Consider the following 22,887-nt stretch of genomic DNA (forward strand, 5'->3'; position numbering starts at 1 on the left):
GAAAGGAAGGAATGGTAGAAATGTGAACAAAAAAATAGGAGGGCTGTGGTAGTGAAAAGTCTGTAGAAAAGTAAGGGAAAATCAAACCCCTTTCTACACACACAAAAAAAAAAAACAGGAGGGACTTCTTGGCTTGTAGGCTATGCAAAATGTTGTGTACACATATATACAGTTATATGTATATGTGCATATACATGTATATTATATTTTATAATAAAAAACCAACAATAACAAAAAATCTACTGAATTCTATGTAGATTACGTCAACAGTGTTCTCTTTTTATTTTTTAAAAAGGATGTTTTCTAAGAGTTTGTTTCAATTCGAATCTTATATACACCCGACTAAGAAATTACTCAGTTGAAACTATATTTTACCTCTTCAAAAAGAAAGAAAGTATAGTCATTAAGCAGGGTATGGTGATCCAACTTGACTACTTGTCTACTTATTATTAATTTCTGTTTGCTTAGAAATTTTCAGGGTCAAATGAAAACCTCTAGTATTAACAACAACAAAAACCTATTGAGCTATAGTCACCAGCTGAGCATACCTTAAACCAGGGGTCCCCAAACTATGGCCCGCGGGCCACATGTGGCCTCCTGAGGCCATTTATCTGGCCCCCGCCGCACTTCCCGAAGGGGCACCTCTTTCATTGGTGGTCAGTGAGAGGAGCACATTGACCATCTCATTAGCCAAAAGCAGGTCCATAGTTCCCATTGAAATACTTGTCAGTTTGTTGATTTAAATTTACTTGTTCTTTATTTTAAATATTGTATTTGTTCCTGTTTTTTTTTTTTTGTTTGTTTTTTTACTTTAAAATAAGATATGTGCAGTGTGCATAGGGATTTGTTCATAGTTTTTTTATAGTTCGGCCCTCCAACGGTCTGAGGGACAGTGAACTGGCCCCCTGTGTAAAAAGTTTGGGGACCCCTGCCTTAAACCATCAGCCTAACAGTGCAGGTTTACAGCAGGGACTTACCAGCTGGCTGTGTTTGTGCTATTCTCTTAGGATACGTCTTGCTTCTGCTTCTTGCAACACTCTGGTCTGGGCGGGGAAGTTGAATAGAAAGATCTCGATTCATTTGCAATGCTGTCCGGCCACTTAAAAAATGCAACATTTTGATTAACACAGGTAAAACCACACAGCCACAAAATTAAACAACGGGCTCATTCAGAATATCTGCAAAGTATGGAAAGAAGTAAAAACACATACTCACATTGACTGTAACCATATAAAGGCTTTCAATCGATTCTCATTGCAGTATTAACCAAGGAAGTGGTATTAAATTCTAATAGGAAACATTCAGGTTAAAAGGAATATCTTTCAGAAGAAACAGGGAAAGGGTGTTTATTAAAGGAGGAGGAAGGTTTAGATTTAGCTTTCTTTAAATGAAGGCCAGAAATAGAGAATGCTGATTACCTCCCAGCTCTACAATGGAATAATAAAGAATTGTGTTGGGCTGAATTACATAAGAGCAATGACTCTACAGGAATCAGCATGACCCCATGCTGGACTTACACAGAAAGATGTAAGCCCCCAGAGGACCACTGTGTGCTCTAGATCTACTCTCAACCCTGCTATATAGCACAATGAACCAGTTAGCGTGCCCACTTCCCCTTTGCCAGATCAGGTGCCCAGGAAGGTTTAAGACAGACCTAAACCCAGTGCTGCTTCTCTGAAGAGGCTGTGAGGATTCAGGAGGGCGAGTTCTTCCTGGGGATAGACTACTGTCCTTGGAGAACTGCCTAATTTCACGTGCTGGATTTCAGTGGACATTCATCCTACTGAAAATGGATCCACAGCCTGCTGAAGTAAAGTCAGTAAATGACCCTGGCTCTTACCTAAATATTTTAGGTAAAATTTTCACCTAATTTATCACTTTAGTAGAAGGAAAAAAATGCATATGTATTTGTCTAGTTTGATTCACCTCAAGAAGAGACAGCTATAGGAGGACAAAAGGCCCCAAATCCTACTCATACATCATTTACAGAATAAATACTGGTGAATCTCTCCCAAATGAGATTTATAAAGCAAAACTCACCAACTACATGCTTCTGTGAAAGTTTCCCTTCCTCACTACCCCATATACCTTTATTAGAAAGTTTTTAAAATGCTGAAACACTCATAAAAAGTGGCTTCTCGTCAGAATATCTGGGGACACCACTTGATCTGAGCCACCATGAACTAAGACGCTAGGTTCTATCTCTGAGTGTGCTGTGTGTTCAATTGTTCGTAAGAACCAAGGGAGAGAGGGAAGCAAACTGTAATGTTTTCTTTCATTTGAAATTTAACTATTTTTTAAAGATAGCCAATAAGGTACCACAAATAGCAACATGTATCTCCTGAAAAGCTAAAAAAAGAAAAGAAAAATCCATATATAGAGCAAAATTCCACTGTTATAAATAGTTTAAAGCGTGAAGATCAGACCTACTTTCTTTTTTCTTTTATTTATTTTTTCTTATTTAGTGAGAGGAGGGGAAGCAAAGACAGACTCCCGCATGCGCCCCAACCTGGTTCCACCTAGCAAGCCCACTAGGGGGTGATACTCTGCCCATCTGGGGACATGCTCAGTGCCCGGGGTCAACTTGCTCTAATAGAGCCATGGCTATAGGAGGGGAAGAGAAAAGTGAGTGAGAGAGAGAGAGAGAGAGAGAGAGAGAGAGAGAAGCAAAAGGGGGAGGGGTGGAAAAGCAGATGGTTGCTTCTCCTGTGTGCCCTGACTGGGAATCGAACCTGGGACTTCCACGCCGGGCTGACGCTCTACCACTGAGCCAACTGGCCAGGGCCCAGACCTACTTTCAACAGACATTCTCTGCTCTAAGACTTGGGTAGTATGTATGTGACTGCACAGACAAAATATATTTGCTCACTATAAATTCTACACAGCTCATATTCATCAAAACAAGCAGTCCCCTACAAACTTAACAGGCAAAGGCAAAGTTAATTTTTAAGGGGCTCAGAGAAAGAGATACATACCAGTGCATAACAAACATTTTAATAAAAGATTTGATAAATCACTGTTTCAGATATGGTCTCTGATAATACAATGACAACAATAAAAAAATAGCTTATCAGATTTCAGCTCAGCCTTTCCCCACAAATTTAATTTGGAATTTTGGAAAGGATGGGTTGCCACACATTGCTAAAAATGTCTAATTTTTCCCTCCTTAACTAATCACTAATTTTTATAAAAGCTGTTGGGATCTCCTTGGTATTCTACGAGCCTGAAGATTCAGAAAAGGGATAAAGACTAGATCTCCGTCTTCCTACATCGCATACAGTACAGACACACCACTACCAACAGCTACACACAGTTATACACACGAACACTGACACGCCCACATTTGCACCCTGCAGCAGTTGTTATACTGCCTTTATCCCCTAGGCTCTGCAAGCTTGCAGCAGGGTAAAGGAGGGGCTGTCTATTCTTCCAGAGTTCTGCTTCCATTCCAAGAGGACTACAGAATATTTCAAGAAAAGAACAGGCATATGATGTTTGTTAAAGGCTTGTTATTTTTCCTTCTTTGACAATTAACAGTCAATGTGCTGACGACCACCCAGCAGTCTGAACTCCATCCCTGCCCAAGCCTAGTTCTAGGAGGGATGAAACATATTTCTTCCTGGGGGTGGTATAACATTATTGCTTCCAACTTATAGACACAGAGATTTGGGTTTCATTAAGACTTATGAGGCAGTTAAGACCAGCCACCAAATTAGAACAGACTTAGCAAAGCTTCCGATTCTGCAAAGGGTATCTTTAATTACCTTCTTGGAAGAAATTATATTTAATATGCAAAATCCAATAATAATAATTCCCAGTAGCCACAACATTTGCATTTCAATAAATTTGAGAAATTAGGTATGAGTAAATTTGTGGAAACCAACTACAGCATATGTTAAACACCTTATTACAATTTTAATAATAGAAACACAGAGATAGAGTTACACATTTTCTCTATAATCCTTGAAATGTTTTATTCCCTAAACAGAAGAACAGCCAAAATAGTGACTATTAGCTGTTCTTCTCAAGTAAGTATTCTTCTCTTAAATTCATGATAATCATATCACAGTCTGGGAGAGAACCTCGAAAACCTAAAAGTTAAATGTTTAGATATCAATGAATACCTAATACTGAGAACATCTATAATACAAGAACTTAAGTTTTAGTTAAGTCACCAAATGAGCAGATATCCAAGTGAATGATATGTAAGGTGGATACACTGAACATTTTATATTAATTATTCTGTTATTGATGATCTCTGGTTTCAAAGTCAAGACCAAAAGAAAAAAAATGGATTATAAAAGAGAGGAACTAAAATCTGGCATACCATTGTCCTGCAAACACTAGACTGGGCTTTATTTTTTGGTCTCCTAGGTAAGCGTTTCATTCAGTGATGTCTCCAGTGGGACCAACAGAACAATGCCCCACCTCCTGTGCAGCATTCGGAGCCCTGCCTGGCTCTTACAGGGCCTGGGACCCACCTCACCGCCTGCATATAATTGCTAGCATTACTACATATAGGCTTTATGCTACAAAAAACATGATTTGATTCACGATATAAACTCTACACTGTGTTACAAGGGATCAACTGAATATCCCAAGAACACCAATCAGCTACTATTCAAATTATCTGTTTTGTTTCATGAGCACAACATAATTAGAAATCAATATGTGCATAAAAATACATGTCTGAAGATAAGCTCTACTACATTCTAAAAGTCCTAAACTTAACTCAGACATTAAATATAATTAAACCTGGAAAATCATCTTTGTCAAAAGTTTTTATAAACTATTATGTTTATGAAATACATGGGCACTGCAGAAAAATAAGAAAAAAAACATTTATGTGGATGTATGTAGACCACTAAATTAAATATTCATGTATTCACACAAGCCCCCCCAAGGAAAAAAATGCCATTTACCTATATCGCTGTTTATAACTCATGGATCCAAACTTGCCGAGTTTTCTTGACAATGAATTTGATTCATTTTCTGGCATTCTAAAATGTATTTAAAATAAAAGTAAATAAATATTCATCAATACAGATGCTTAGGCAACCTTTGTGTAAAAGCTCTGTAGAAAATATAATCATGCAACACTTCAGCAGCTAGACAAAATATCTTATTTGTTCTACATATTGGCAATAAATAATAATCAGTTATTATAAGCTAATAGTTGAAACACAATCACACTATAGAAATTTATATAAGTATAAAATCAAAATACTCATACTTCCTAAAGACATCATTGCCCTCAGAAGCTTTAGTTGCAAAACAAATTACTTCCTCCACTTAAATAATCTTGGGAACGTCGTCACTACACTGACTGCCAAGGCAATCACGGCCGTCAATCACATCCACGTGCTGCTTCAGTCTCTTTGCAGCGCCCATTCCAGGGTACTTTCAACAGACACCTCCATGCGGAGCTCCTCCACCCAGCCCACTGAACTACAGGGAATGCTCAGGCTTTCTGGACAACATCCCTCTTTTAATACAAATTCCATAAAGGACATCGGTCATTTTATAAAACGACTTCTCCAATATCATGCTATTTGGGGACACTGTTCCATGCAAATCAAATAGGAATGAAGGGAAAGAATTAATCCAGTTTTTGAAATTTAGAACACAAATAAAGCTTAATGTACTACCTGATAAATTTTAGTTTTATCTTTAAACTGTAAATGTGAGAAAACAAAGTGTCCCCACAGTCCAGTGGTCAGTTCTCTATGCTCATCTTAACCTCCCAGGAGCCCAGCATGCAAGGGAGTTGCGAGCTCCCTATTCACAACAACATCTGCCTGCCTCACTTCCCATTTTCCTACACGCTTTCCTGGTTACTCCTTCTCATAAGCCATGTTGGGCTCTTCCTGTCCTCTAAATGTTAGGAGGGTTCCACAGCTCAGTCCTTGGCCTTCTGCTTCTCTCTCTTCACTTTCTTCATAGGTGATCTTATCCATTCCTCTTTCCTTATTCACTAAATTTACATGGCCAGCCTTGGACTTTCCAGTAAGCATTATACATCCAATGTCTCCGCTTTAATGACTAGCAGGCATTTCAAATTTAGTATGTCCACAGCAGAACACCTAATTTGCAGGAATACCAAAGCTGCACTTTTTACATAAACCAAAATAAAATTGTCCTTGACCTTTCCTTATAATATAAGCAAAGAAGATATCTATATGTGTATGCGTGTGTGCATATATATCTATTTGTATTAATATGATCAAGAGAATTACGTGACAGAAAAAAATAAAAGAAAAACTTCTACTTATAGACAGCACACAATTCTTGTTATAAAAACAAATGCTATTTTCATTTACTAGAAAAATAAACAAAACTTTCACGTTAACATACCTAAAAAATGTGTGATGCTCTACACTACACTTCCAAAGATGCTTGCAAGCAGTTTTACTTCGAGCTTCAAAAAAAAATGAGGTTTCATTGCACTAAGAGAGAAACAAAAGACAGCAAACGTGAATTACTGACCATGACATTCTTCAGCTGGCAGCAATATGAATTTCTGTTCTAGGTAACAAAAATCCAAGTCAACAGCCAGGTTATTGTTAACACATAAAACAAAGAATAATTATCTCTTGGTAACTATTTTTGGAGGTTTGCCTTAAAACCTTAATTAAGATGACTAAATATAAGTTCCATGTAAACCTTAGTCCCATCATTTTTACCACCTACCCCTCCATCTCCCATGACCATGGAGAACCAGGGTGACAGCACTGACGTACCACGAACTCTTCAGTCACAAACAGCACTGGAACAGGAAAACTACTGGCCGAGTGCAAATCAACTCCCAATGAAAAGGAGATACCCCTAGATCCAGTTCTTAACTGTCATTACTTTCAGAAATGCCCAGACCACACTGAAACTGGTGCCTAAACAATCTCAAGAGGGCCACAGGGAGAAACAACTGGCACAGCATTAGAACCCGGGCAAGCTAAATAATGTCTGATCCTGACTTTCTCCATTCTGCATCAAGTTACCAGGTATATTAATTAAATGCTAAAATGTCATATAAGAGTATATAACAAATTTTAACTATAATTTTAATCCAGTGGTTACTTAATTATCTACACTTAGTACATAAAAAGCAAATGATATAGTAGAAGTAATTCTAAGGGCTCAAGAGAAGATACTAGTTATTTTTTTAAGTGACTGAATAGGAAATCAAGCAAAATACAACATAAGTACTAAAATAATAAACTACAAGCTCTATGAAGGTATATAATTGCTAATTTAATTTCAAATAAAAACCAAGCTCATGTCTCCAATGCAGAAATGCCCCTGGAATGAGGTGTCTATGGGTTCATAAACAAAACTGTCAATGCAGAGGACTAATTAAAATGATCCCCTTACCCCTGCTACTGCTAATAAGGACAGAACATTTATCCTATTTCTGCTTCATAAGATGCACCTGACCATAAGACACACCTAGGGCTTTAAGGAGGAAAATAAGGAAAAAAAATATTCTGAACCAAATGGTGTGTTAAAATATTTAATAAAATACCATATTTTTCACTCCATAAGACACATGGGCATTTTCCCCTCCACCTTTGGGGGGAGAAAATGCATCTTATGGAGTGAAAAATATGGTATATGTCTGAAATTTTCTCAAGTCCATCTAGAATAAGGCCCAATTTAGGAGTTTATTTGTAAAAATAAAAGGGTGTGATGAAAACAGAGCCAATATATCCATTTTACAGCAAGGCAACCTGTAATTTCTTCTTTTATTTTTTAAGTAAAGGGAGATAGTGAGACAGACTCCTGCATGAGCCCTGACTGGGATCCACCTGGGAACCCCCGTCTGGGCCCGACGCTTGGACCAACCAAGCCACTGGCTGCAGGAGGAGAAGAGAAAGAGAAGGGGGAAAGGGAGGAGGAGAGAAGCAGATGGTCACTTCTCATGTGTGCCCTGACCAAGGATCAAACCCAGGACATCAGCATGCTGGGCTGACACTCTATCCCAGGGGTTCCCAAACTATGGCCCATGGCATGTGGCCCCCTGAGGCCATTTATCTGGCCCCGTGCACTTCTGGAAGGGGCACCTCTTTCATCGGTGGTCAGTGAGAGGAGCACAGGATGCGGACGCAGTACTGGAGTACTGTATGTGGCCACGCCGCAAAGCCTCACGGCTCCAGAAGTGCGTCATATCACTTGTTACGGCTAGCAGTGACAAATATGGAACCGAACATTGACCATCTCATTAGCCAAAAGCAGGCCCATAGTTCTCATTGAAATACTGGTCAGTTTGTTGATTTAAATTTACTTGTTCTTTATTTTAAATATTGTATTTGTTCCCATTTTGTTTTTTTACTTTAAAATAAGATATGTGCAGTGTGCATAGGGATTTGTTCATAGTTTTTTTATAGTCCGGCCCTCCAACGGTCTGAGGGACAGTGAACTGGCCCCCTGTGTAAAATGTTTCGGGACCCCTGCTCTATCCACTGAACCAACTGGCCAAAGCCACAACCTGTACTTTCAAAACCTTGTGAGGTGGAGGAAGAACTAAGGACAATTCCCAAGTTTCTGGCTGGGGTGCTGCTAAGTACTAACACACAGCAAGTGGGGAAAGAAGAGGACTGGGTGGTGAGGAATGGACAATAGGTTCGGGATACTTTGATTTTGAGGTGCCCTTGGACTTGAGAACTAAGTGTGTCCAGTGGGCCAGGAAACAAACAGATGTGGAGCTGAGGAGTGCAGTTACATCTGCCGACACATGATCTCACCCCAGAGTACAAAAGAAAGTGCTCAGAAAGGCAGCGTGGAGGGAATAAAGGCGGAATTGCCGAGAGATGGGAGCGGTCAAAACGGACCAGAAGGCAATGGCCAGCGAGGCTAGGAGGAGTGTGCAAGTCTCAAGTGACCCAGAAAGGTCAAACAGGGCATCAGAGGAGGTCACCGCATTTCACGGTGAGAGAACAGTGACATTCATGAAAGGGATAGGAAGGACAAAATTAGAGATGAGGAAGAAAAGCCAATGAATGCAGAAAGTGCTTTCCTAGAAAGTAAAAGAAACTGGGGGAAGGGTGTGCAGAGGAAACCACGGGAGGTCCTTGGGGCAGGTGGGAAACCCAGCAACCCCGCCTGCGTGGGAGGCGTGGGAATGCGTAGAGAGATTGTGTTCCTTTTCCTTTTCTTTAATATGTAGTATATACACACCTGTGGTGAAAACACCAAAAGTCTCCAAAGTGGATACACAATTAGAGCCAAATCTCTCTCCCGCTTGGGGGATTCCCCAATTCTCCTCCCCAGAGGCAGCTACTATTAAGTTTCTTATATAACAGTTTTTCAAGGTCACTGGGTGATCCGAAAATATAACATACTGGTCATGTATATTAAAATAATTTTGCTTGTGATTGCACTGTTATCAGGATAAATGATTAAGATAAAGTGAGTACAGGACAGGCTGTTTCCCCCACCATCCCCCTCCTAGTATTTACGCCCCCCACCCCCCTCCTAGTATTTACGCCCCCCCACCCCCTCCTAGTATTTACGCCCCCCACCCCCCTCCTAGTATTTACGCCCCCCCACCCCCTCCTAGTATTTACGCCCCCCACCACCACCCTCCTAGTATTTATGCCCCCCACCCCCTCCTAGTATTTACGGCCCCCCACCCTCCTAGTATTTACGCCCCCCACCACCCTCCTAGTATTTACGCACCCCCCACCACCCTCCTAGTATTTATGCCCCCCCACCCTCCTAGTATTTACGCACCCACCACCACCCTCCTAGTATTTACGGCCCCACCCCCCTCCTAGTATTTGCGCCCCCACCACCCTGTGCCTTTCAATGACTGAAGCACCAAGTGCAGCAGGATCTCCTGGGCATCGCCAGTGACAAGATGTGGTGGCTGGTGATCACTCCTCTGTGACACAGGCACTTTCGCATGTCAGCAAGAGCACCCACAAACAAGGCAGCATTTACACGCCTGATCACATTTTCACAGTTACCTAATGACATAGAATCCAGATTCCAAAAGTGAAGGAGAAACCAAAAGGCATTTGATCTTAAAAATAAATCTCTTCAAATCTTTTGTGGACTGATTTTCACTTTATTCTTCACATAAATGTTTGTATTCTGTTGCTTTTCAAACAGAGACCTGGTCACAGAGTATTTGATGTTTAATAAACTACCATTACTTAATGACGGAATAAAAGGTATTTAAGATCCAACCAGAACTGGGTTTTCTCAAGTTTCCTTGGGTACAAATATGTTAAAGGAACAAAAGAGCCTCCCACAGGCCTCCTAATTACTGCTGCGCTGTGCAAGTGACAAGTATAAACTCATCCTCCATTTATACAGGGCTTTAACACCAGCTGCCTGCTTTTTGTCCCATTGTTAGCAGAATAATCCAAATACTAAAAGGAGGGTGAACAACGATAAAAGGAGTCAGGAATACTGAATAAATTGTGTATTTTTACCACTTACAGCAACTGCTGGCAGGAACATTAACTGATACAGCATAGCAAATGTCTCTTTCCTTCTATCCCTCTCCTACCTCCTAAACCTCTTCTGAACACAGACACTTAGCCTCGTTCCATTCATTCATACAAAGAGGAGGAGCTGCTTGAGTTCATTCTGACTTATGGCTACAGTACAGTACTTTAAACAAGCATGCAATGCTTGCTTTTGGCAAAATTACTACAACACCTTCGTAGCTTTTGTCATTTCATGCCAGAAGCAAAGCTATGGTCTGAATCTATTTATTTTTTAATTTATTTTGTAAACTGATCAAGCTTAACTCACCTGTAACACAGACACCATGTGGGGGCTTCATTGTGCTGTGGGTCTCCAGGTAAACATAGCTCAAACCCCCAATTCCGACATGAGTTAAGAATTCCAAACCTGTACCATATTGATGAATTCCCAAGGTAATTCCCTCTGGTCTCCTCGGTCTCTTTTCTCATCTTTGCTGGCTATGTTTCCCTTTGCAATCTTAAAGAAATAAATCCACTTCAGAGTGGCTTCTCCTAAGTGTATTGAGATGACTGACAGGGTCATGCAGGGCTCGTACTGCAAGCTGCACAGCCATTTGCTTTCCCTGGGCCAGTCATGCCTCACTGCCTCTCCCAAGCCCGACCCTTCCTGCCACATACAGCCCACACTCCATCTGGTTCTTCTGTTCTCTCTTGGGCTGTGGCAGCAACAGGACAGTCTGCCTTCCCCAGCCTTCCTAGAATTATGAGGATGAACATCTTCTCAATCCTTAAGACATGTGCCTCAAGCCATTATACATGTGCCACCTCCAAGGTCACTAGAAGTAACCCAAGGAACAGTGCACAGGTCAGCTATTTAAGAGTAAAACAGATCAGTACTGCTGACAATAGAAAGATGCGATTGTTACATAAATACTATCAAGGACTACAGCAGAGAGGCAACGTCAAATGATCCCTAGAGGCAGAGAAGGGTTAAAAGAAAAGTGTGAAGATTACTAGTCTAAAGTATTGTGGGATTTTTAATTATTTTTTTTTAGAGAGAGAAAGAGACAGGAAAGGGGGGCGGAGAGAGATGAGAAGCATCAATTCATAGTTGGGTCACTTCAGTTGCTCATTGCTTGTTTCTCATACATGCCTTGACCTGAGGGCTCAAGCCGAGACTGTGACCCCTTTCTCAAGACAACCTTGGGCTCAAGACAGCGACCTCTGGGCTCAAGACAGCGACCTCTGGGCTCAAGACAGCAAACTTGGGATCACATCAATGATCTCACACTCAAGCCAGGAACCCCATGTTCAAGCTGGAAAGCCCATGCTGAAGCCAGCAATCTCGGAGTTTTAAACCTGCGACCTCAGCATTGTAGGTCAACTCCATCCACTGTGCCACCACCAGTCAGGCTGGGGGATTTCTTTCAAACATTAAATCTCTACCAAGATTTATATGCACTTGGCAACTGTTAACTTATTTTAGGGACTTGGGGAGGGGGAGCAAAATCACAGGGCTGATAGCAAATGACTGAAATAACTACTGATAAAGCAAGGAAAGGCAAGTGATGGAATTGAAAAGATTTATTTTTTAACTGAAAATAGAAATCAAAGAGATATCACAAAATTTGAACTGTTTTGAGATTTTTTTTCTTTAAAAATGGTGAGACTAAATACTGCATTTTAAAAAGTCAAATGTGTATGTGAAAGAGCACAATGTATTATTTTTTAAATAACTTTCCCCATATTTCCCATTGCTCTCCCTTCCTGACATCCCAACCCAAAGAAAGACTTCCAAGTGAGTCCCTCCAACAACAATAAAAAAATTACCAATCTTGTTATTATTTGGCATGGAAGAAAACTTTAAAACACTAAGTAAAATATGATCTTGTTCAAGCTTTTTCTTTACACTGTGCTCCCTAAAGAGTATTTCTTACAATATCAGTGTCTTGTGATATTGGCCAAAAAAAGAATTCAATGGTCAAGTAAGTTTGGAAAACAATGGGTTAAATTCTCAAATATTTTTTTATTTATTGAAGTAACATTGGTTAGTAACATTATTTAAATTTCACGCGAACAGGTTTTATAACACATCATCTATCTGTACACTGTACCGTGTACTCACCACCCAAGTCTAGTCTCCCTCTGCCACCATAAATTCGACCCTCTTTACTCTCTTACTCCTCCCTCCATCCCCCCTTCCCCTCTGGTAACCACCATTCTGTTTCTGTTTCTTTGAATTTGTTTTGTTTGTTAACTAGTTGCATTCTGTTTTATATCCCACATATGAATGAAATCATATGGTTCTTGTGTTTTTCCATATGACTTATTTTGCTTAGCATGATACTCTCAAGGTCCATCCATGTTGTCACAAGTGGCAGTATTTTATCCTTTCTTATGGCTGAAATACTCAGATGTTTTAACATGCTAAAGTATACTGAGAATGTCCAAGAGCTGGTAAGGTAGTTGGCATTTCCCTGATTTATATAAACAAAGAATCTTTTTTAAAGAAGCGTGTTTTTCAGTATTCTGGTTTAAAAAAATGTTACACCACAAAACGCCTCTACATGGAGACACACACACACACACACACACCCAGTTTTTTATAATTCATTTTGAAATGCATGTAATATGTTTTGAATTAAAAATCTTTGTGCATTTCAGCAGAGCACTCAGAATAAAATGAGTTTTCATTCCTGCATATATGGTATAGTTTACAATAAAAGAATAAAAACAACAAAATATCCCAGTACTCTTTTGTCAGCTGTGTGGGTCATATTCCAAAATACACTGCTCATAAAAATTAGGGGATATTTTATCACTTCATATTCATTTTGAAATATCTTCTAATTGTGATCACAAAAATTAAGAGATATTTTATCACTTTATATTCATTTTGAAATATCCTGTAATTTTTGTCAGCAGTATATATACTAAATGTGAAAAACCTTTTTACCTCTTTTCCAGACAACTAAACTGACTGCTTGATGAAGAATTGTATACAACTCTTTATAGCAACGGTTTTCAACCTGTGGGTCACGACCCCAGCGGGGTCGCCTAAAGCCATCGGAAAATACATAATGCATATCAGGTATTACATTCCAAATCATAACTGTAGCAAAATTACAGTTATGAAGTAGCCACCAAAATTATTTTTTGGTTTGGAGTCACCGCAACATGAGGAACTGTATTGCGGGGTCACGGCATTAGAAAGGTTGAGAACCTCTGCTTTATAGGTTCATAGAAACATAAATTATAGAATTAGAAAAGATGTGTTCAATTGTGTTGTTTCTCTTTTCTTTTCTTCCAAAATTCAAAATAAGAAAATATGAACCAAATTATTAGAAAATATTATATCATGTTGCAGTAAACTTTGAAAACTACTATGTTGACCTTACTGAACTTCCTATTTGAAAAAATTCAGGTACCAATGTGGAATTCCAGATGGTTTGCTTTTGTTGTTGTTTTTACTCTGTCTTTTCCTCATCTTCTCTTTAGAGAAACTGTATTATTTACTAAAATGTCAGCATTTCTCTTTTGAAGATTTGATTTTTAACAATAATTAACCTTTATTCCCAGTCTTACAATTGCTAACAAATTTTAATAACAAACGTTATTTGTTAAAATGACAGCACGTCTAGTAAGGGCTACTGATTTATTATTTTTTTAAGTGAAAGAGAAAAGCAGACAAACAGGAAGGGAGAGAGATGAAAAGCATCAACTCATAGTTGCAGCACTTTAGCTGTTCATTAATTGTTTTCTCATATGAGCCTTTACCAGGGGGTTCCAGCCAAGCCAGTGACCCCTTGCTCAAGCCAGAGACTTTTGGGCTCAAGCTAGCAACCATGGGGTCATGTCTATGGGCCCACGCTCAAGCCAGCGACCCGGGGTTTTGAAGCTGAAACCTCAGTATCCCAGGTCAATGCTCTATCCACTGTGCCACCATTGGTCAGGCTCTACTGATACTCTTAAAAAATCTTAAAAAAAAAAAAATCTTATAGCACAATTTAAAAATTCCTTCCAAACAAACAACCCACGTGTTTGAATTATGGAGAATGTCAGCAAACATTCTAGTGAATGAAACAAAAGTAAGTCCACGAGCCTGGAAAACCTGGGCTCCCTTCCTGCCCTGGCACAAGCTTTTTACCAGCCAAGAGTGGTAAAGAACAAGGTGCTCCCAGAGCCCTTTTCTACGCAAAACTTCAGTAGTTCAAAGTGGCATGAGGCCAAGACAGTTCCGACTCAGAGACGTGTACTGGGTGCCTACCACAGTTGTGAATATGCAAAACCCAAGAGTTTATTCTTGTACTATTATATAGTAATAATTGTATTAGTTACCACACAAACAACAGTAAACCTACCGGTGTCCCACCCTGTCCATAGCATGCTATCTTTTAGACAAGAAAGAAAGAAAATTTTAAAATACATTTATCTTTACAAATAAAAGCACAGTGAGGATAAACTGTAAAACACTGAAGTTGGTTACATACAAGGAAGCATGAGGGAACAGAATTGAAAGAATATGGGAATTAGTGATCTTATTCTGAAAGTGCCTTTTTGTCTAGTTTTACTTTATAAAGCATGTTAATCTTTTACATTGTCAGAAAATAAAATCAAATAAATAAGGATATGAAGAGGGAACCTATAACTGAAAGCAAACGGACACAAGTAACCCTAACTAGACCCAACACGTATAGAAAACCACAGTCACAGGGAAGGTGGGAAGGAAGGGCCAAGCCATGTAAACTTTGAACACGGTATTGACTAAGGCCTCAGTTTGGGCAGGGCACTACAGGTGTGTGAAAGCACTGCAAACATCTGTCTATTTTAGTGGTTTGGCCAAAGCAACTCTTTGGCCAAATGTGTTACTGTTGTTGGGAGTCAAGGTTCTCACGGTCAAGGAAAGGACACATAAAATGAGAGAAGGCAAGGAAGAAACCTGTGGGAATGGATGGAGATCAGAAGTATGGTATGAATTTGCCATTTCTAAAATGTGTACAGCATGTTTATATGTGCCCGTGTGTATGCATGTATTTCCATTTGTATGTACGTGAATGTGTATGCATATATTCCCTAGCTCTGTCCACTGAAAGGACCAAGAAACAAAGTCATCCCAGCAGCAAGGACCACATCCAAATCCCAGACCTTGACCTTTCCCCACTACAAGGAACCGTGCTCTTTGGAGAAATGGTTGATAACAAGTGGCTTTGAGGTAGGTACAAGATGGACCTGAAATACCATACTGTATCAAAGTGAAAGAAAGTGACAAAAATGACAGGGGCAGGTCCAAAGAGCACAAATGCCAGATTAAAAGGGCTTGTCCTGACCCAACAGTTAGGTACAGTAATGTATTATAAGTCTCTGGGGGAAAAACAAAAAAAAACAGAAATTAATAACTCCATGCCAATAACCAATTGGTAAGTAAAAACGAGAGAGAGAGACGGTGTGAATCTGGCTCACAGTGGAATGTCGAGGGCAGACTAGTGAATACAGAGGGCACGGGAGAGCCACCAGCATCACAGTAAACAAACGGATCAGGCAGGAAGCCCAGTGAATGCTAGATCTACAGGGAAATTTTGCAAGGGAGCAGGGTCTTTACATTGAATTTAAGCATCTCTCCATAGATTACTTATTAATTGCAAAGGAAAAAACAAACAAACAGTAATTATACAGTTGAAAATCAGGCAACACCATGACTGGGTAGTCAAACTTAACCAATGAAAGACAGATGGTCAGCATGTGTCTCCAGCTGTGACACCCTGAAAAGGACACAACCTCACTGTGCAGCTTCCCAGCTAAGAACACAGAACTTCATAGTCAAACCACAAGGAAACAACAGACAAACATGAAATGAGAAACTTTCTCTTTTAAAAAAGTGAGATAGACCCTAACCGGTGGCTTGGTGAATAGAGCGCCATCCCAGCACACTGAGGTCATGGGTTCAATCCCCTGTCAGGGCACATATGAGACACAATGAGTATACAACTAAATGGAAACACTAAGTGGAACAAGAAGTTGATACTTAGTTCTCTCTCTCTTTCTCTCTTCTTTCACGCCCCCCCCCCCAAATCAATGGGAAAAAAGCTTTTTAAAGAAATGGAACAGGCCCTGGCCGGTTGGCTCAGCGGTAGAGCGTCGGCCTGGCGTGCGGGGGACCCGGGTTCGATTCCCGGCCAGGGCACATAGGAGAAGCGCCCATTTGCTTCTCCACCCCTCCGCCGCACCTTCCTTTCTGTCTCTCTCTTCCCCTCCCGCAGCCAAAGGCTCCATTGGAGCAAAGATGGCCCGGGCGCTGGGGATGGCTCTGTGGCCTGTGCCTCAGGTGCTAGAGTGGCTCTGGTCGCAACATGGCGACGCCCAGGATGGGCAGAGCATCGCCCCCTGGTGGGCAGAGCATCGCCCCTGGTGGGCGTGCTGGGTGGATCCCCGTCGGGCGCATGCGGGAGTCTGTCTGACTGTCTCTCCCTGTTTCCAGCTTCAGAAAAATGCAAAAAAAAAAAAAAAAAAAAAAAAAAAAAAAAAAAAGAAATGGAACAGAACTGTATTCCTCAAAAATATCAATGTCATAAAACACAAAAATACTACAATATAAAAATGTTCTGGATGAACCACTATGCTGTACACCTGTAACTAATACAAAATAATATTCAATGTAAACTGTAACCAAAAATAGAATTTTAATTAAATAAATAAGTGAGGAAAAATGTCCCAAATTAAAGGAGGCTAATTAGATTCTATCTTGGAAAGAGAAAATGCTATTAAGGACATTATTAGGTCACTGGAACAGAGAGAGTAGATGACAGAAGCATTATATCAATGTAAATGTATTAAATTGATAACTGTACTGTGATTAAATCAGAGACCATCCCTATTCCTAGGAAATATATACTGAAGTATTTAGAGACATATGACATGGAAACTTATTCCTAATCAATGAAGAAAAATGTTAACAATAACTGAATGTGAGTCACAATAGGTGATCATGTTTTTGTACTATTTTAATTTTTCTAGCTTTTTGTAAAGTTGGAATGATTTTCAAATCAAAAGACTTTTCAAAAATCTATAGTCCCATTCAAAATGTGAAAGGTACTCTAGGTTACATAAGCGAGACCTCTTGGACTTGTGACAAACAGTGACAACTCCTGGCCATCCTCACTTCCCGTGTACTCTTCTCAAAGCAGACTCGAGAGTTCAGCCAAGTGGGTCCAATTACTCACGGCCAGAGCCGCCAGGAACCTTTTGGCTCTACATCCTGTCACACTAGGTCAGATTAGCTGAGGTAGTTTCATGATGCATTATACATAAAAGTAACCAGAGCAGCATTTTTTGTTTGTTCTCTTCTTTTCATTTATTCAACAAACATACTTAGTACATGCCAACTTCTGGGCCTACTGCTGGGGACTGCATTCCCTTTCTGTTGATGAAACCAAGAAGTCTGGGTATAATCCAAACTTCTCCATATTTTTCACAAAAATAAAACATTAAATCTGCTACTAATCAGAAACAATTTACCTCCCAAATGCCCCCCAAACCTGCCCACTTCTCTACCTTCTTGTGCTGATAACCCTCACATCGCCTCCCCCTGATCAGTCATCAGACTCCCACTAGTCTGCTCTCACCGCAGCCAGTGGCCTTTCTGCAATGTAAATCTGATCAAAGTGGGTGGAACCCAGGCTTGATGCATCACCCAGTAACCCTACCAATCCCAAAGTCCATCAGCCAGTGGCCTTTCTGCAATGTAAATCTGATCAAAGTGGGTGGAACCCAGGCTTGATGCATCACCCAGTAACCCTACCAATCCCAAAGTCCATCAGCCAGTGGCCTTTCTGCAATGTAAATCTGATCAAAGTGGGTGGAACCCAGGCTTGATGCATCACCCAGTAACCCTACCAATCCCAAAGTCCATCAGCCAGTGTCAAGATTGAGTACATGCATACAGGTAAGAAGGTCCCTTTCCCAAAAAAGGTAAGACTGAACTGGTACACTGTGCCCATCACACTCCCCTTAGGCCTTCCACCCCACCAGCAGGATCGGTGGGCAGACACGGAAAGCCAACCAACCCTCACTCCCTTCTGACATTCATGGCCTCTCTACTTCACCTGCCTCAAATTCACTGGACCTAGTCTCATTACAGTCCCTATCTCTGTTTATGTCAGTCACCCCCAAGTAATGCTCAGCACACCCCGTAGTCTGTCCTCTTCTCCCACTGCTTTCAACTTCTGAAAACCTCCCTTTGTGCTCTCTGGAATTCATGTCCTTGCATCAGCAAAGTCCTTTGAGCTCCTCATCTATTCCCTTACATCAGGCATCCCCAAACTATGGCCCTGCGGGCCGCATGTGGTCCCCGGAGGCCATTTATCTGACCCCCGCCGCACTTCTGGAAAGGGCACCTCTTTCATTGGTGGTCAGTGAGAGGAGCACTGTATGTGGCGGCCCTCCAACGGTCTGAGGGACAGTGAACTGGCCCCCTGTATAAAAAGTTTGGGGACCCCTGAACATAGTCTTTATCCTCTGTGCCAGTGGAAACCTGGCTCTCTGCTGAGGACACTGTCTCAACTGCAGCCCTCCCAAGTGGAGGCTCTGCCTTTTTGTCCCCACTGTTCTCTTATCACCGGGCTTGAAAGTGATATGGTGGAGAACCTCCTTGCTCCCCACTGCCACTTTCAGACCATTCTCTCTCTCCTCCTCTACAATGCCATCTTTGAATCTCATCAGATTACATCATCTGCAAGCTCTGTGGTGACTGTCACCCTTAACGGTATCTCCCTCACATGTGGATGCTACTGCAGTCACTCTCTCCAAATCTACTCTTGTGTTAATCATTGGAAATTTCAATATATATATAATAGAAATGACCCTCCAACACTCAGACATCTCAGTTCTCCTCCAATGATGCTGTCTTTTCCTGACCCTAGTCACCCACTCCCATGCTCTAAGCTCTAGAGCAGGATTTCTCAGCTCCAGCACTATTAACATTTGTGGGGGACCATCCTGAGCCAATTTACCACATATCGTAAAATGTTCAAGAGCATATTCAACCTCTACCCTCTTGATGCCAGGAGCACCCCCATCCCACCTGGCACTGTGACAACCACAAATGTCTCTAGATATTACCAAATATCCCGGGGATGGGAGCCAGGGGGTGAGAGGTAATTGCCCCAGTTGAGTGCCACAGCCCTAGGACTTTCCACTTAAAATAACGGAAGTCCTCATAATCTCAAGGCCTAGTACCTCCCCTCCTGACCACCACTCTTTCCAGCTCACTTCCTTCAGTGCTCCACCCCCAAGAGCGTTTCAACATCACCAAGACCTCCACCCACACTCTGACCATGCTTTCACTGTCCTCACTCATCTCCTTATCGCGCTTCAATTCCACAGTCAATCACTGTGGTTGCTCCCAATGCACTGGACCTCCTTGCCCTCCTCTCTCTCGGTACTACCCTTTTAACAAAACCAACCCTCCACTTGCTTCCTGCCTGCACCAGTGCTCAATGTGGCTGAAATAAAGCACACTATGATTATCTCACTTTAAATTCATGAACGTCCATACTACCAAGCTATCATATGATATCATCAAACCACATGTCCCTTGTCCGTTTCCTCTCCAAAATTACTATTTCATATCTTCCTCTTCCTGGAGACCCTCTACCAACTAGTCTTAATCTCAGCTTCAGTTGATGACCTTGCTACCTAATCCCCCCCGAAAAAAGCAGAATGGCTATAAGAGAACTACCCACCTACCCTAATCTACAGTCCTTTGCTCCATCTTCCCCCCCACTAACTATGGGTGGACTGTCCTCTCTAAAATCAATCCCTCCATTTCCCCAGTGGATGTCATCCCCTGTCATCTCCTCAGGGAACATCATCACTCCAGCAATTCTTTCTCTCAAGTTTTCAGCATGTATTGGTTCATTCCCATCAGAGTATAGGTGTTCTATTATTTCTTCCAACTTTAAAAACAAAACAAATACCTCCTATTTACCTGCTTCCCCTCTCAACTATCTTCCTATTTTTCCCTTTTGTGCTAAAACTTCTCAAAAGAATTGTCTACACCCCTGGTCGGCAAACTGTGGCTCATGAGCCACATGCGGCTCTTTGGCCCCTTGAGTGTGGCTCTTCCACAAAATACCACGTGCGGGCACTACCTCAATAAGGAATGTACCTACTACCTATATAGTTTAAGTTTAAAAATTTTGGCTCTCAAAAGAAATTTCAATCGTTGTGCTGCTGGTATTTGGCTCTGTTGACTAACGAGTTTGCCGACCATCTGTTGACTAACGAGTTTGGGCTATACCATCTCCAGTCCCACTCCTATTACCTTTTTTGTTTTTTTCTTAATATGCATCAACTTAGGTATTTATCCTCCTATGATAAACTTCTAAGTCTTTGTATTTATTTGTTTGTTCATTTATTTTTACCTTCACAGAAGTGCTGCCATCAAAATATATGTTCCTTGTGATTCTCTAAGCCCAGACCCAAGAGCAGAATTGCTGGGTTCCAGCTCACTCTTCAATCCACCAAAAATGGTCTTATCAATGACCTTCTCCATTTCTTAAATTCAGTGGTCAATTCTTAGTCCTTATCTTATTTGACATATCAGTATCATTGGACACTTCCTTAATAACATGATTTTTTATCCAGCAAAGTTGAGGACAATTACTGCTCTTTCTACCTCCGTGGTTGTTCCATCTCTGCCTCCTTCGATGGTTCTTCGTCTTCTTTTATCTATCTACACTCATTCTCCAAGTGATCTCACACAATCTCATGGCTTTGAATACCAGGATATGTCAAAGATTCTCAAATTTAAATATTCTTCCCAGACTTTGGTCCCAAATTTCAGATTCATACAGACCACTCATTAAATGTCACCACTTAGATGTCTACAGTCATCTCAGACTCAACATGTTAAAATGGGCCTCCTGCTCCCCCACCCCATCAAGACTGCTCTACTCACGCCTTCTCTACTCTCTCGATGGCAGCTGATGGCAGCTCCCTTCTTCCTGCCTTTCCAGCCAAACACCTTTAAGTAACCAGAATACCTCTCTATCATACCTGCCCACATCCACAAATCCATACGGCTAAATCCAGAACCTAACAGCTCCTCAGCACATAAAAGGCACTACCCTGGTCTGAGCCACTGCCATCTCAGCTGGATTTCTGAAATAAGCACCAGTTGTTGAAGGAGCGAACAAGCAGCAATCTCTGATCTCAACGGGTTCAGTGAAAATCAACCATTTGATAACAGACTTTCTAAAAATTTAAGCCCCTGCCAATAAACATATATTCTTAAAACCAAGAGCTAATATATAATTGATTGAACAACAGAGGCGTTTTAATTAAAATCAGATATCAATCAAGGATGTTTTATATTGCTAGATCATTTAACACTCTTCTAGAAGTTATGACCCCCCACTATAAAATACAAAATATAAATAACAGAAATGAGGAAATAAGTTATTTCTATTTGCAAGTAATATATGCCATCTGTACAAATTGATGAGAATCAAATTAAGAACTCTTGACTAGAATATGAGAATTCAACAAAATAGCCAGTGTGATATAAATATAAAATTCCAGAGTTTTCACTTCTACCTGCAAAAACCAGTTATAAGAGATTATACAAGGGGAAAGAATGATCCACACTATTAAGAAAAAAAATGAAACTCATAAAAATAAAACATTATCAAACACTGTGCAGGTGCATAATTAATAAATATAATAAAAGGAGAAATGTTTATGATATGATATTAAGTATAAAATCTGTGTACAAAACCATAGAGGATATGATATACATACATGTATATACACATGCATTACACATTCACCCGCTGACAGGGAAAAGCCTGAAAGAGATTGTACTGCAATAATAATTATTACTTCTGAACTTTAAGTCAATGGGTAATTTTAATTTTTGCTTTAAATTTTTTTATAGAAAATTCCCAGACTTTTTATAATCAATATGTAAGATCTTTTTACTAAAGATTTGATTTTCTGTGAGGTATTATTTAAACCAAAGTATTTTAAAGTTTAAATAATATAGAAAAACATATTTCTAATAATTAGCTTCTGAATCTGTCAGAGGAATACATTTTTTAAAAATCCAGCATTTAGTAGAAGGCAACTATTTGTTGCTCTTTCAAAAAGAATCAGTGAACTCATTAAGGTTATATCTGAAAGAGATGAGATTATTTGCAGACGCAGAGAAATATATGAATATCATATCTAAAAGTACATGTTAATATATTATTAGTACTTATTAATATATGCAAATGTGTCATGTTAGACACAGTTAACATTAAAAAGTGGAACTGGACAGTGTTGGTGGCATAGCATGACAGTAGGAAAATCTTCTATCTAAAGGACATTGCTGTTCTTTTGGGAACTGAACCTTTGAATCTGGCCCTAATAGAACTGAATATACTGAGTTATGTCTCTCTGACAGAACCAACCAACCAGA

At 40.4% G+C, this 22,887-nt stretch overlaps 1 protein-coding gene across 2 annotated transcripts in view; it reads right to left on the reverse strand.

Annotated features, from left to right (window-relative positions):
• EPB41L4A (erythrocyte membrane protein band 4.1 like 4A) overlaps positions 1–22,887 on the reverse strand; it is a 324,982-nt gene that overhangs the window by 86,027 nt on the left and 216,068 nt on the right. For both annotated transcript variants that reach the window (XM_066274043.1, XM_066274044.1), the window contains 3 exons: positions 6,355–6,446; positions 4,923–5,000; positions 978–1,099 (listed from right to left, as the gene is read on the reverse strand). In XM_066274043.1, the coding sequence (XP_066130140.1) occupies positions 978–1,099; positions 4,923–5,000; positions 6,355–6,446 (292 nt within the window). The remainder of the gene's footprint in view (positions 1–977; positions 1,100–4,922; positions 5,001–6,354; positions 6,447–22,887) is intronic.

Source organism: Saccopteryx bilineata, chromosome 4 (assembly GCF_036850765.1).
Source record: "Saccopteryx bilineata isolate mSacBil1 chromosome 4, mSacBil1_pri_phased_curated, whole genome shotgun sequence".
In the NCBI taxonomy this organism is placed as follows: domain Eukaryota; kingdom Metazoa; phylum Chordata; class Mammalia; order Chiroptera; family Emballonuridae; genus Saccopteryx; species Saccopteryx bilineata.